Source organism: Misgurnus anguillicaudatus, unplaced genomic scaffold (assembly GCF_027580225.2).
Source record: "Misgurnus anguillicaudatus unplaced genomic scaffold, ASM2758022v2 HiC_scaffold_29, whole genome shotgun sequence".
Lineage (NCBI taxonomy): Eukaryota > Metazoa > Chordata > Actinopteri > Cypriniformes > Cobitidae > Misgurnus > Misgurnus anguillicaudatus.
Genome location: NW_027395279.1, coordinates 3,775,194 through 3,788,069, shown reverse-complemented (window position 1 = coordinate 3,788,069; position 12,876 = coordinate 3,775,194). Strand labels below are relative to the sequence as shown.

Sequence of the window (12,876 nt, the reverse complement as noted above, 5' to 3'; positions counted from 1 at the left end):
GAAGAGCAGTCACCAGCTACGCTGGCGGCTATTGCATCTGAACTCTTCATGTTTCATATTTCAGGGAAAAGAAAGCATTGGATGAACAGCCATGTTTAACTGTTGCATGACACAATAATGATCATGTTTGTCAATCAACCTCTTTCATATTTATTCATTACATATTTACATTTATGCATTGGTAGATGCTTAAGTGACAGTGCATTACATTTCATATCAGCACGTGTTCCCTGGGTTCAAACCCATGACCTATTGCATGTGTTGCTAACACAGTGATATACAGGAGCACTATATGATTGTGCTGTAAAGTACTGATCATAAATTTGTACTTTTTGTCACAGCTTTCCCTTGGGTAAACAAACATTAGAGCCGAAGGACCTTCATGGCTCGTGATACCTGCGGTCCGTCACTGCCCTGGCCCGTCCCTCCAGCACGAGTTTGGTTCACTGGGTTCATATAGTTTAGCAGTCTGAGGCCGGTGGCACACTAATCTCTCTCTCACCTCATTGTTCTGCCTTTCTACACCTCTCAGGCTGACACAATTTGATTAATTAGTATTGCGGGCAGCGGAGCTCCATTCTCCTCAAGGCTCATACACACGCGTGCTCCACCAGCCATTCCTCTTTCGCTCTTTAGATCATAAAGATTTTATGGGTGATAAAAATTTCTCTCAGACTGCGCTGAATGTAATAGACAAGAGCAGGGTGAATAATAAAGACTGTACTTTATTTACATAATTTATGCGTACAAATATCTCGGGATTGGCTGACACTTTCACCTGTACGTGTAGTCGGTAGTCATTCAAAGCTGATGGTGCTGAGATTGGCATTCATACAGTCCCACAGAAAGACTATTGAAATTGTTATCGCCCCGACCAAGAACGATAAGGCTGTAATCTTCTGGCACACTTTGGTTTGAGTTAGAACATGTTTGCAAGAAATCTATTTACTGCTAGAGATTTATAATGCTTAGGAAAAGTCAGCTGAGGTTTTATTTGTATAGTTTGTTTCACTTGTTTTAAAGCAGCATTACAGAAAGTCATGCTGGTACTGGATGTAATGTCTCAATGTATTATAATTTACATTGAGCTGTTATGACTTTGTGGAAATTGATTTTCTTGTTGGCATTCGGCTGTTTGATCTGCAATATCCAAATACAGTCCAATTGAAGTAATGTTAAAGCTGTTTGCATGTGCACTGTAAAAAGAAAAAGTTGGAAAAAACTTGTTTCTTTGTGAAAATGTAATTAGAAAAAGTAAAAAATTATCTCAAGCAAGAAAGGCTTTTTCACATTAAATAAAAGTTACAAAATTAAAAATATTTAGTTAAAAAAAAGTTTAAAATATTATTTTTTATAAGTGTTAAAAATTTAACAATAGAAATTTACCTTACAATTTTCACTTAAAGTAAAAAAAGGAAAAACATACATTTTAAGGTGTTACCATTTAAAGTAATTTTTAAGTACCAAACCAACTTTTTATAGTGTGTGGGTTTGTGTTTAATATATTCAAAATGTAAAAATACCCATAATCAAATTTACAACATAGTTTTAAATTTTGACTACACTTTTTATTTAAGTACAGCTATTTCATCTTGTTTTATGAGTTGCTATTTCATAAGTTACATTGTAGTCACAGCCAGTTTGATTAAACTTAAATATTTAAGGCAGCTAAATTTTATACCTCAGTTACTCATTTTTCTAAATATATCACCCTTCTCTACACTTAACATAGCGCAAAAACTTCATAGTTACATAATTTTAAAGGTGTAATGTGAAATGCTCAATAACATGGGGACTTTTGAAGTAGCTTAGTGCGCCATCTTGTGGTACTTGGACAGACTGCATGCCAACACTTGAAGCATTTCTTTATTAGAAATACAACAATGTAAGAATAGTTTTTATGTAAACTGTATATATCTGGTCGATCACTGGTAAATAAATGTGCCTAAATCTTACACAAACCTTAAGAGCGTACCTCAGTAAAATAAACGTGCAGGTCTTGTACATTATATAAAACCCATATGACTTTTTTCCCAAATAATGGCAGAATAAAAAGTGGGTGACATTTTCTACTGTATGGATTAAAAAGTGTCAAAAAAATGTGTGTGTAAAAAAATTATAGTGTTTCAAAGAAGAAAGTTAAACAAAGAAGAAAGTTAAACAACTTTTTAAGATTTTTACATCTGGCATGATTTAAGTTTGTAATGTGTACTGCAATGCTTTGATGGCCACTACTGTAAATCGTCAGGAATGTTTGTTCCAGTGTCCCCAACTATTTTCAATGGAAAGTAGCTTAAGGCTGTTTAAATAGTCACTAATGTAGTCAGATGACGCCATGCGCTAATTAGCATAATCATGTATTTGCATTCTGTTTGCGCTTTACATCTGTTTTGTTTCTTTCCTCTTCTCTGTGCTCACACACTGTGTTTTAATAGAGCCAAATAAAATAAAGCCCAATGAGGTTGCTCTCATTTACATATTTATTTTCTTTCTGTTATCAGACAGAATGAGTATGAAATAGCAACTGATGTGATTAAGAGTACATCTATACTGAAAATATAATATATAAAAGAATTGCTCAAGATATAGAGCTTCATCTTTCTCTCTTGCTCGCATTTAAAATATATAATTTGTGATTTTAATATGACGCCTATGTGAGATTTAGTAATGCTGAACTGAAAGAAAAAACAATCCACTAGAATTTTCAACTTTACATTTTAATAAAACTATTTTACATATACATAGTGCAACGTCTTATTCTCTGGAAAGCCACTTGGTCTTTCTATATTATCTTGTTCTTGAGCAAGGCTTTACATTTCAGGTTATTAAATATAGACTGTCTCCAGTCAAAAACAGTGCCCTGAAGTCACATGTGCTACATGACAAGAAACTAAATATAATCAAAGATATAGGTCAGGAATAATGATATAACGGATGAGAAAAGCAGTTATAGCCTCCGTTATAGATTCTGCCAAAAAGACTCAATCTAATATATATTCAGTCTGCCAAAAAGACTCAATTTAATATATATTCAGCATGATTTCTTAAATACATCTAATATGATGGATTTTAATGATAATCACAATAGTTAACCTTCAGACAATCCCTTAAGAAAAGCTTATTATACAAGATTAATGCTCAGAAGTGAGATCAAATTAAAGAAGAGCAATATAATGAAACGTTTATGAGGCTGCCTAACAAAAGCCAAGTTAATTTACTTGATAACTTTAAAAGTTTATTATAAAGAAAATACAATCTCCCTGTAAGGCACAAGATATACGTCTTTTACAGATGTTAAGCTTTAAACGGTTTGTAAATGTTGTTCTTTATCCTAAAAGAAGTCAAATGTTTACACATTTACTTGCATAGCTTATGATATAGTTAATGTACATAAAATGCTAGGACTGTAGTTTTACTTCGAGCACAATGCCGTCTGTAACTTTTAAGTATTTCATAGATGTAAATGCACTACCTGCTTTACAATTGTGGAATTAAGTTCAATGATAAATAATGTAATGTACATTTGCTGTATATGTGAAATTAAACTGAAACATTCCTATGTCTAATTCCCATTAGATCATGTTGAAATTAAAGACATCAAACTAGCATGAAGGCCATGTTGTATCGCAGATCACAGGCGCTTGTAGTAAGAGAGGACCTTGTTGCAGTTAGGGCAGCGATGCTCCACATCTTTACAAGAATCCATCCAGAATGGCACTATACAGCAGGGCCAACATCTGCACAAGAGACATGAAAATAAATAAGCCGTACACTTTTTATTTCCTGGATCATATCACAGATGGGGTGGTTTTCCGGAAAAGGCTTAAAGGCGGAGTCCACGATGTTTGAAAGCCAATGTTGATATTTGAAATCACCCAAACAAACACGCCCCTACCCCAATAGAATCTGGACCTTCTGTTGATAGACCCGACCCACACATACGCAACCCGGCATTTGATTTGATTTGATTGGCTATAAGTGTGTCTTGGTAGTCGGCCCGTCTCCTTTTCCAACGCGTTTTTCAAACATCGTGGACTCCGCCTTTAAGTCTAGTCCCAAACTAGAAAAAAATCAAGGTCTAGTTCTGGCTTAATCTAAATCCTGTATGGGAAGCCGATCATAGTCTCATATTGATAATGAAGGTGTTGGTTTAAAAAGATATTCTTTTTTGTCAGATAGTGCTTGTTTAAAATGAGTAAGGAGGTTATATTTTACCCGATGAGTGCAAGACAGCCGCATGCCAGCCAAGCCATGAGTCCAGAGTAGTAATCTGTGATGGTGATCACTTGATGCTTACAATGAGGGCACATGGTCTGACCGGGTAGATCACGCAGACTAGGCAGCCTCACTGAGGTTGTTACAGCTGTAATGAACACGCACACACACACACACACACACACACACACACACACACACACACACACACACACACACACACACACACACACACACACATTATTGCTTGGATACTATTGAACCATAGGCCAAGTCTGCAATCTTCACAATGCTGATTCTCATTTTCTTTTTGGCAAATCACATTATTAGAAGAGCCATTATAAATCTGCTAAATGCCTTAATGTAAATGTAATCTGGTGGGGATTAACCCTTTGTTTTTATAGCTTGCCTATTACAGTTTGAGATTGATACAGTAGTTGTAACTCACTTGAAGCTTGAGGGTACATCCCTGGGTTTTGACCTGTAGAAAAGATTTAATAAGATGACTGCTATTGCAGTAATAGGTGTGTTTGACAATTAAGTTTTAAATTGCTTTTGGAGTTTTCTACTGAACTGTTTGAGATTGGCAGTTGAAATCTGTAACTTACCCATGCCTGGAGGGTACATAATAGGGGTTGGACCTAAAAAAGTGAAATTGTTTTTATTACACTAACCTTTGGAATTGAAAAAGTATTAACTGTATGTTTGTGGAGATTGGATAATTAAATAACTGTTTGAGATTGAGACTGAAAACTATAACTTACCGCCAGCCTGAGGATACATCCCAGGGTTTGGACCTTTAGAAAAAGATTTAAACATCCATCAATAAACACCATCACTGGATTCAAAATGTCTGCAGACATGACTGCTGTTTTACTCTACCTGAACAAACACTAAAACTAGACTCAAAATGCCTTCAAAAATGACTGCTGTTTTAACCCCAACAAACCCCAACAGGAACTGTTTTACTCTGCCTCAACAAACACCAACACTGGAATCAGAATATCTGGAAACATGAACGGTTTACTCAGCCTAAACAAACACCGGATTCAGAATATCTGGAAACAAGAACTGTTTTACTCTGCCTTAACAAACCCCAACACTGGATTCAGAATATCTGGAAACATAAATTGTTTTACTCTGCCCCAACAAACACCAGATTCAGAATATCTGAAAACATGAACTGTTTACTCTGCCTCAACAATCACCAGATTCAAAATATCTGGAAACATGAACTGTTTTACTCTGCCTTAACAAACACCAACACTTGATTCAGAATATCTGGAAACATGAAGTGTTTAACTCTGCCCCAATAAACACCGGATTCAGAATATCTGGAAACAGAAACTGCTTTACTCTTCCTCAACAAATACCAATGTCAGATTCAGAATATTTAGAAAAAAAAACTGCTTTACTCTTCCTCAACAAACACTAATGTCGGATTCATAATATCTGGAAACAGGAACTATTTTACTCTGCATTAACAAACACCAACACTTGATTCAGAATATCTGGAAACATGAACTGTTTTACTCTGCCTTAACAAACACCAACACTGGATTCAAAATATCTGGAAACATGAACTGTTTAACTCTGCCTTAACAAACACCAACACTTGATTCAGAATATCGGGAAACAGGAACTATTTTACTCTGCCTTAACAAACACCAACACTTGATTCAGAATATCTGGAAACATGAACTGCTTTACTCTGCCTTAACAAACACCAACACTGGATTCAGAATATCTGGAAACAGAAACAGTTTACTCTGCCTTAACAAACACCAACACTTGATTCAGAATATCTGGAAACATGAACTGTTTTACTCTGCCTTAACAAACACCAACACTGGATTCAGAATATCTGGAAACATTAACTGTTAAACTCTGCCCCAACAAACACCAACACTGGATTCAGAATATCTGGAAACATGAACTGTTTTACTCTGCCTCAACAAACACCAACACTGGATTCAAAATATCTGGAAACAGAAACAGTTTACTCTGCCTCAACAAATACCAGATTTAGAATATCTGGAAACAGAAACTGCTTTACTCTTCCACAACAAACACCCACTTTGGATTCAGATTGTTAGAAAAAAGAAAAGTAAAAAAGTGTTGTCTTTGTCAATTCTAAAGGTTAGTGTAATAAAGACAAAGTAGTAAATGCATGTTTGTGGAGATTGGATAATAAAATAACTGTTTGAGACTGAGAATAGAAATTATAACTTACCACCAGCTAGAGGATACATCCCGGGGTTTGGACCTTTAGAAAAAGATTTGAACATTCATCAACAAACACCAACACTGGATTCAAAATATCTTCAAACAAGACTGCTGTTTTACTCTTCCTGAACAAACACTAAAACTGGATTCAAAATGTCTTCAAACATGACTGCTGTTTTAACCCCAACAAACCCTAACACTGGATTCAGAATATCTGGAAACAGGAACTGTTTTACTCTGCCTCAACAAACACCAGATTCATAATATCTGGAAACAGGGACTGATTTACTCTGCCCCAACAAACGCCAACACTGGATTCAGAATATGTGGAAACATGAATGTTTTACCCTACCCCAACAAACACCAACACTGGATTCAAAATATATGGAAACATGACTGCTGTTTTACTCTACCCAAACAAACACCAACACCGGATACAAAATGTCTTGAAACATGAACGTTTTGCTCTGTCCCAACACAAGATTCAGAATGTCTGGAGATATGGCTGTAGTTTGACTCTACCCGAAAAAAAAAACACCAACACTGGATTAAAGATGTTCTCAACCGTGACTGCTCTATATGTAACAAACACCAACACTAGATTAAGAATATCTGAAAACAGAAATTATTTTACTCTAACTCAACGAACATCAACACCAGATTCAGAATATCTGGAAACATAAACTGTTTTACCCTGCCTCAACAAACACCGAATTCACAATATCTGGATACACAAAGACCGACAGCGGATTTAGAATGTCTGAAAACAGGAACTGTTTACTATGCCTCAACAAACACCAGATTCAGCATATCTGGAATCACAAAGTGTTTTACTCTGCCCAAACAAACCCCAACACTTGATTCATAATATCTGGAAACATAAACTGTTTTACTCTGCCCCAACAAACACCGGATTCAGAATATCTGGAATCACAAAGTGTTTTACTCTGCCCGAACAAACACCAACACTTGATTCAGAATATCTGGAAACATGACCTGTTTTACTCTGCCCCAACAAACACTAACACTGGATTCAGAATATCTAGAAACACAGTGTTTTACTCTGCCTTAACAAACCCCAACACTTGATTCAGAATATCTGGAAACATAAACTGTTTTACTCTGCCCCAACAAACACCGGATTCAGAATATCTGGAATCACAAAGTGTTTTACTCTGCCCAAACAAACACCAACACTTGATTCAGAATATCTGGAAACATGACCTGTTTTACTCTGCCCCAACAAACACTAACACTGGATTCAGAATATCTAGAAACAGTGTTTCACTCTGCCTTAACAAACCCCAACACTTGATTCAGAATATCTGGAAACATAAACTGTACTCTGCCCCAACATAAACCGGATTCAGAATAACTGGAAACAGAAACTGTTTACTCTTCCTCAACAACCATCAATGTCAGATTCAGAATATCTGGAAACAGAAACTGTTTACTCTTCCTCAACAAACACCAACACTGGAATCAGAATATCTGACAACAGGAACTGTTTACTCTTCCTCAACAAACACCAATGTCTGATTCAGAATATCTGGAAACAGGAACTATTTTACTCTGCCTCAACAAACACCGGATTTGCAAAATCTGGAAAGAGGAAGTGTTTTACTCTTCCTCAACCAACACTGGATTTAGAATATCTGGAAACAGGAACTGTTTACTTTTCCTCAACAAACACCAACACTGGATTCAGAATATCTGGAAACAGAAACTGCTTTACTTTTACTTAACAAACACTAATGTCGGATTCATAATATCTGGAAACAGGAACTATTTTCCTCTGCCTCAACAAACACCAGATTCACAAAATCTGGAAACAGGAAGTGTTTTACTCCTCCTCAACCAACACTGGATTTAGAATGTCTGGAAACAGGAAGTTTTTTAACCCTGTCTTAAACACATGACTGTCGTTTTACTTTACCCAACAAACACAAACACCGGATTCAGAATATCTACACATTACTGTTGTTTTGCCGTGTCCCAACAAACACCAACACTGTATTCAGATTGTTAGGAATCATGACTATTGTTTCACTTGGCCCTAACAAAAATAACACATGCAAACATTATCCATCAGTGTTCAGGTTTAACAAAGTTAATTTAAGGTTCACAGAGGTTTGGGCTTTCTGTGAAGTGGAATTATGCAGATTTTTTATTTTATTTACATTTAATTTATTTAATTTAGTAGTTAATATTAAAACCAGACATATAAAAAAAAATCAAAATATTTAGCAAGTAATATAGCTCTTTAAATTAGTTATTTTAAAAAGATCCACCTTCCAACAAGAAAACCTGTTCAATTTGGAGCGACTCGGGTCATCAATAACCTTACCTGGTTGAAAGTATGGATTGTTAACTCCTGCTTTAAGTCCAGGCTCTGAAGATGCTGTGTATGCCACATTTACAGTCGCATATGGAGGTGCCTGGATTTCTGGTTGAATTTGAATTTCTGGATGGATTTCTGGTTGAAATCTCACTTCTGTACCTCCGTAATCTACTGGATAACCAGGGTATGGTGGGGAAGCCTCGGTAGTTTGTACATCATCATCATCTTCCAAATATTCCACCTCTTCCAAGCCATCCATGTCATCGTCTTCGTGGTTATCCATAATCTTAGTTAAATAAAGAAAACGAATTGTTAATACATGTCAGAAACACACAGAAATCATGTTTGTGATTCAGCTCAATATATTTCTTTACTTCTGATATCTTCTAGTTGGCTTTACATGTGAGATTCACTGTTTTTAGGTGTTTCTCATCTACTCTTAAAAGTGTCCAGCACAAATTTCCAAATGAATGAGTGTTTGGAGACCAATGCAAATGTCAAAAAATGTTGTCAAGATGTATTCAAATCTCCACGGTGCAGCCAAATTTCATTTTGCCATGGAAACTTTGTGTTTGTAAAGTGCCTTGCGTGGCTTTTCCTTTTGGTCATGGAAACCACAGCTTCAATAAGACCAGGAACTGAAGACATGGAGTCGCTTGTAAAAACCAAGCTTGAAGACTTTCCTCTTCAATTTGAAAGTCAAATGTAGGTATTTCCGAACACGCAGAGATTGTTTGAATTCCAGTGTTCACCTTATTTACAATTACAATTAGGAAAAGGCTATTGTGTACCAAAACATGACATTTCGATTTTTTTTTTTTTTGGTCAAATGTAAGAATAGCTTAATTTACATAATTTTTTGTCAGTGACATTTTGTCAGAAAAAAATTTGAATAACTAAACTTGTACCCTGTCCGCTGTAACCTTTAACATCAATTGTAAAGGTATATTTGTAATTTTTATGTCGTAAGATGATAAGGGGCACAACAGGTGTACTGTAGATTTTTAGGGTACCTCTTAAGCGACAAGCAAAATATATATGGTATATACAAGTAAAAGTGCAACTAAAACAGATATGAGGCCTATAGTTTCACATTTTAAAACTTATTCTTGTTACAGAAGTACACACATTAATAAATAAGAAGACACAGTGTAGAGTGACAGTAAATTATTTTCTCTTACATATATTTTTCTTATTATAAAGCAAAATACAAAATTGTTAAAAACAAATTCAAATCTATATTTACTGTATCTCCTGATTTCTTTCTGTCATTGATGAAAAGTTACCTACCAGACTGATGTTTCAGTGAGATGGGTTAAGGTTGGAGGATGTATCTCTCTGGAGATCAGAGGAATCAGTGACTTTAAGAGGATAAATGGGTGTGTGAAATCTAGAAGAAGGGATGAAAAGAAGCCAAAATGGGAGGAGATTGTGTCCATACCATATATACTCTTCCTGGGGATGGGTTGGGTCGGAATGCCAACCAACCAGCTGGTCAATTAGTGAAGTTAACTTAACTGAATGTAATCCTTGATATGTTTAATTGCTGTGCCTTAATGGGATGAACTGGGATCATTTAATGGGAACTTTGTTTTTGATGTGCTCATTGCATAACATCAATGGTTGACTGACAGCATAGTAAACTCTGTCTGAGAAACTTTATAAATATGCCAATACAACCATCGAAGTACAGTAAAGTATTTTAAGCATTCGTAATCCTTTTAATTATCACAATCACATCTAAAGTTAATTGCTTTATGGTGCTTACATAAACTATTTTTTAGCAGATTTTGGTTAGGTGGACATTGTATCTAAATTTTAGTTCGTTGGACATTGGAAAAACCGTGACTTAAAGACGCATATTTAGTTTGGTTTTCTTGCGCCTTGTCGTGCCATTTGTCTGGAGCAACACACAAAGTTGTTTGAATATTTTTGCATCCTCAAATTAGTTGACGTGAAATAGTCTAACGTGGATCGATGTGCTTTGTAGTGAATGTGTCTTATTTTAAGTGAACCAACTTTAGATTTTGCTAATCCTACTCATGAATTCAAGAAGCACAAATCAAGAACATTTTTAGATGTTCTGATCTGCTGAACATCTAAAAATCCTGTCATCCTGTCAAATGAAAATCCTGTCATCAACTACTCACCCTCATGTTGTTTTAAACCTGTTTGAGTTTTTTTATTTTGTTAAATACAAAAGAAGATATTTTGATAAATGGTGGTAAGCACACAGTTCATGTACAGTTCAGTAGGAAAAACAAATACTATGGAAGTCAGTGGTTACAATCAGCTGGGTGCTTAACAATCATTTATCAAAATATCTTCTTTTGTATTTAACAGAATGAAGAAACTCATACAGGTTCAAAACAACATAAGGGTGGGTAAATAATGACATTTTTTTCATTTGTAGCCAAACTATCCCTTTAAGTCATGTTATAGTTTTTTTACAATGTTTCAATGCTTCAAAGCAGCTTCACAAGACAAAGAAAAACGACAGAAAAGTAAATAATTAAATATAGTGTGTATATATGTAGAATGTATATATGTAGTGTATGTAATGTAGAATATATAGGGGCAGTTTCCCAGACAGGTTTTAGAGTAATCCAAAACTAGGCCTTAGGTACATGAAAGTGTCACGGGGTGACCAAAGACAGGCGAAACTACTTTGGAGGAGGATATTTCCAGCCGAGACGATTTTGGTGTAACACCCGGTCTGTTCTGGCTGCCCCGATGAGAAATCTAATGAGGAAATGAACCTCAGGTGTGTGAGAAGAGAGCAGCGATCAGTGATTGGGACACACAAGCTGTGTCCTAATTCAAGGGCTGCGACCTTATTAGCATGGGACCTTAAAGATGAGCACTCGGTCTTTCAAGGTGGCAGCCTCAGAAGTTCGCAAAGAGAACTGAAATGAGACGGTCTAGTCTTCGGACAACCCATAATTGGCGTCACCTGCTGCACGCGCCTGTCAGCAGGACATAGCGGAAACATTTCTGACTTATTAAAATAAATATGAAATCAGAAAAATATTAATTTAGTTTAGAAAATATGACACGTTGATGTAGATTAAACTATTCAACAGTATATTAAATTAATCAACCTTAGAAATATATGCATCATAAAAATAATAATATTAACACAAAACATAACTTATAATACTAAAACAGTGACAAACTTTTTTTTGATAAATACACACTTTTATTTAATGAAGGTTTAATTGTTTATTTTAGAATATCCAGCCGTTATATGCAACCGTTGCAGATGCGCAATGAATCTTGGGATATCCTCGGCTGTTAAGGATCCATTCGTTCTATCCTTAACATCGCGGAGAATGATGATGATTTGCCTTTAACCAGCATTATGTGGTACTGATTTTCCCTTGATGCCAGTAAAATCACCGTTGTTTTTCCCTCCCCTCTTCCCAATGCCGCTGATGCGGGCAATCCACCTGCTAGCCTGTTTCAGATGGGGATTGTGTACGTGGAGATTAACGCTTTTGATGTTCTATTCCTTCAGCCCAGTTATGTCTATGGTTGACCATCTCATGTTGTGATTGAGGGGAAAAGTGTGGAAGACGAAGCCTCCAGCTTGTGAATACAGCTCTGTTTGTGCTTACTCCACTTATAGCTGCCCATGAGTCGCTCTGACGCCCAGGATACGGGATACGGTTGGGGTATATGGATTGCAGTGTTTGATGTTGTGGATATTTCCATGTGTGAAATTCTGTGAAGTGGTTTGCTGGATACCTGAGAGTGGAGAGCACAAGCATTGCTGATGTTTGTGCCTTTGACTGGGAGTGCCGTTTAACTGGAAGGGCGGCGGGTCTAATTAATCAGTGTTGGAGTGTATGTTACAGAGCTGGACGAGCCAATCGTGTGTCCCCCCCCCTTTTACTGGTGTCCTAACTTGGCAGGAAAAGAGTGACTTACCTGAGTACCCACCATCGCCTGAGTTGAAGTTTAGCGGTTGAGAATCCAGTCTGGAAAGAGCATTTTACCCGCATACCTGTCACCATCAGGATTGGAGTTGATCCATCGAGAACGTGAGTTGACCCGTCTTGCTGTGTCCATTCGTCTGGGCGGAGAGTTATATT

At 36.3% G+C, this 12,876-nt stretch overlaps 1 protein-coding gene across 2 annotated transcripts; it reads right to left on the bottom strand.

Moving 5' to 3' along the window:
* Positions 1–2,586: 2,586 nt before the first annotated feature.
* On the bottom strand, positions 2,587–10,186 carry LOC141362912 (lipopolysaccharide-induced tumor necrosis factor-alpha factor homolog). 2 transcript variants are annotated; one of them, XM_073865189.1, is made up of 7 exons: positions 9,157–9,266; positions 8,789–9,068; positions 4,980–5,012; positions 4,824–4,856; positions 4,664–4,696; positions 4,216–4,363; positions 2,587–3,737 (listed from the first exon to the last, which is right to left on the bottom strand). In XM_073865189.1, the coding sequence occupies exons 2-7, from the start codon at positions 9,063–9,065 to the stop codon at positions 3,632–3,634; spliced, it is 630 nt and encodes a 209-aa protein (XP_073721290.1). In that variant the 5' UTR covers positions 9,066–9,068; positions 9,157–9,266; the 3' UTR covers positions 2,587–3,631. The 2 variants fall into 2 exon arrangements, with proteins under 2 accessions (XP_073721290.1, XP_073721289.1); XM_073865188.1 differs by lacking the exon at positions 9,157–9,266 and adding an exon at positions 10,073–10,186 and having other exon boundaries at positions 2,590–3,737.
* Between the last annotated feature and the right edge of the window lie 2,690 nt (positions 10,187–12,876).

Coding starts and splice junctions, on each gene's coding strand:
- LOC141362912 (XM_073865188.1), bottom strand. CDS start 9,065: ATGGATAACCACGAAGACGATGACATGGATGGCTTGGAAGAGGTGGAA. Junction 5,013..8,788: donor CAATCCATACTTTCAACCAG/GTAAGGTTATTG, acceptor CTTTTTCTAAAG/GTCCAAACCCTGGGATGTAT. Junction 4,364..4,663: donor GATGTACCCTCAAGCTTCAA/GTGAGTTACAAC, acceptor TGTTCATTACAG/CTGTAACAACCTCAGTGAGG.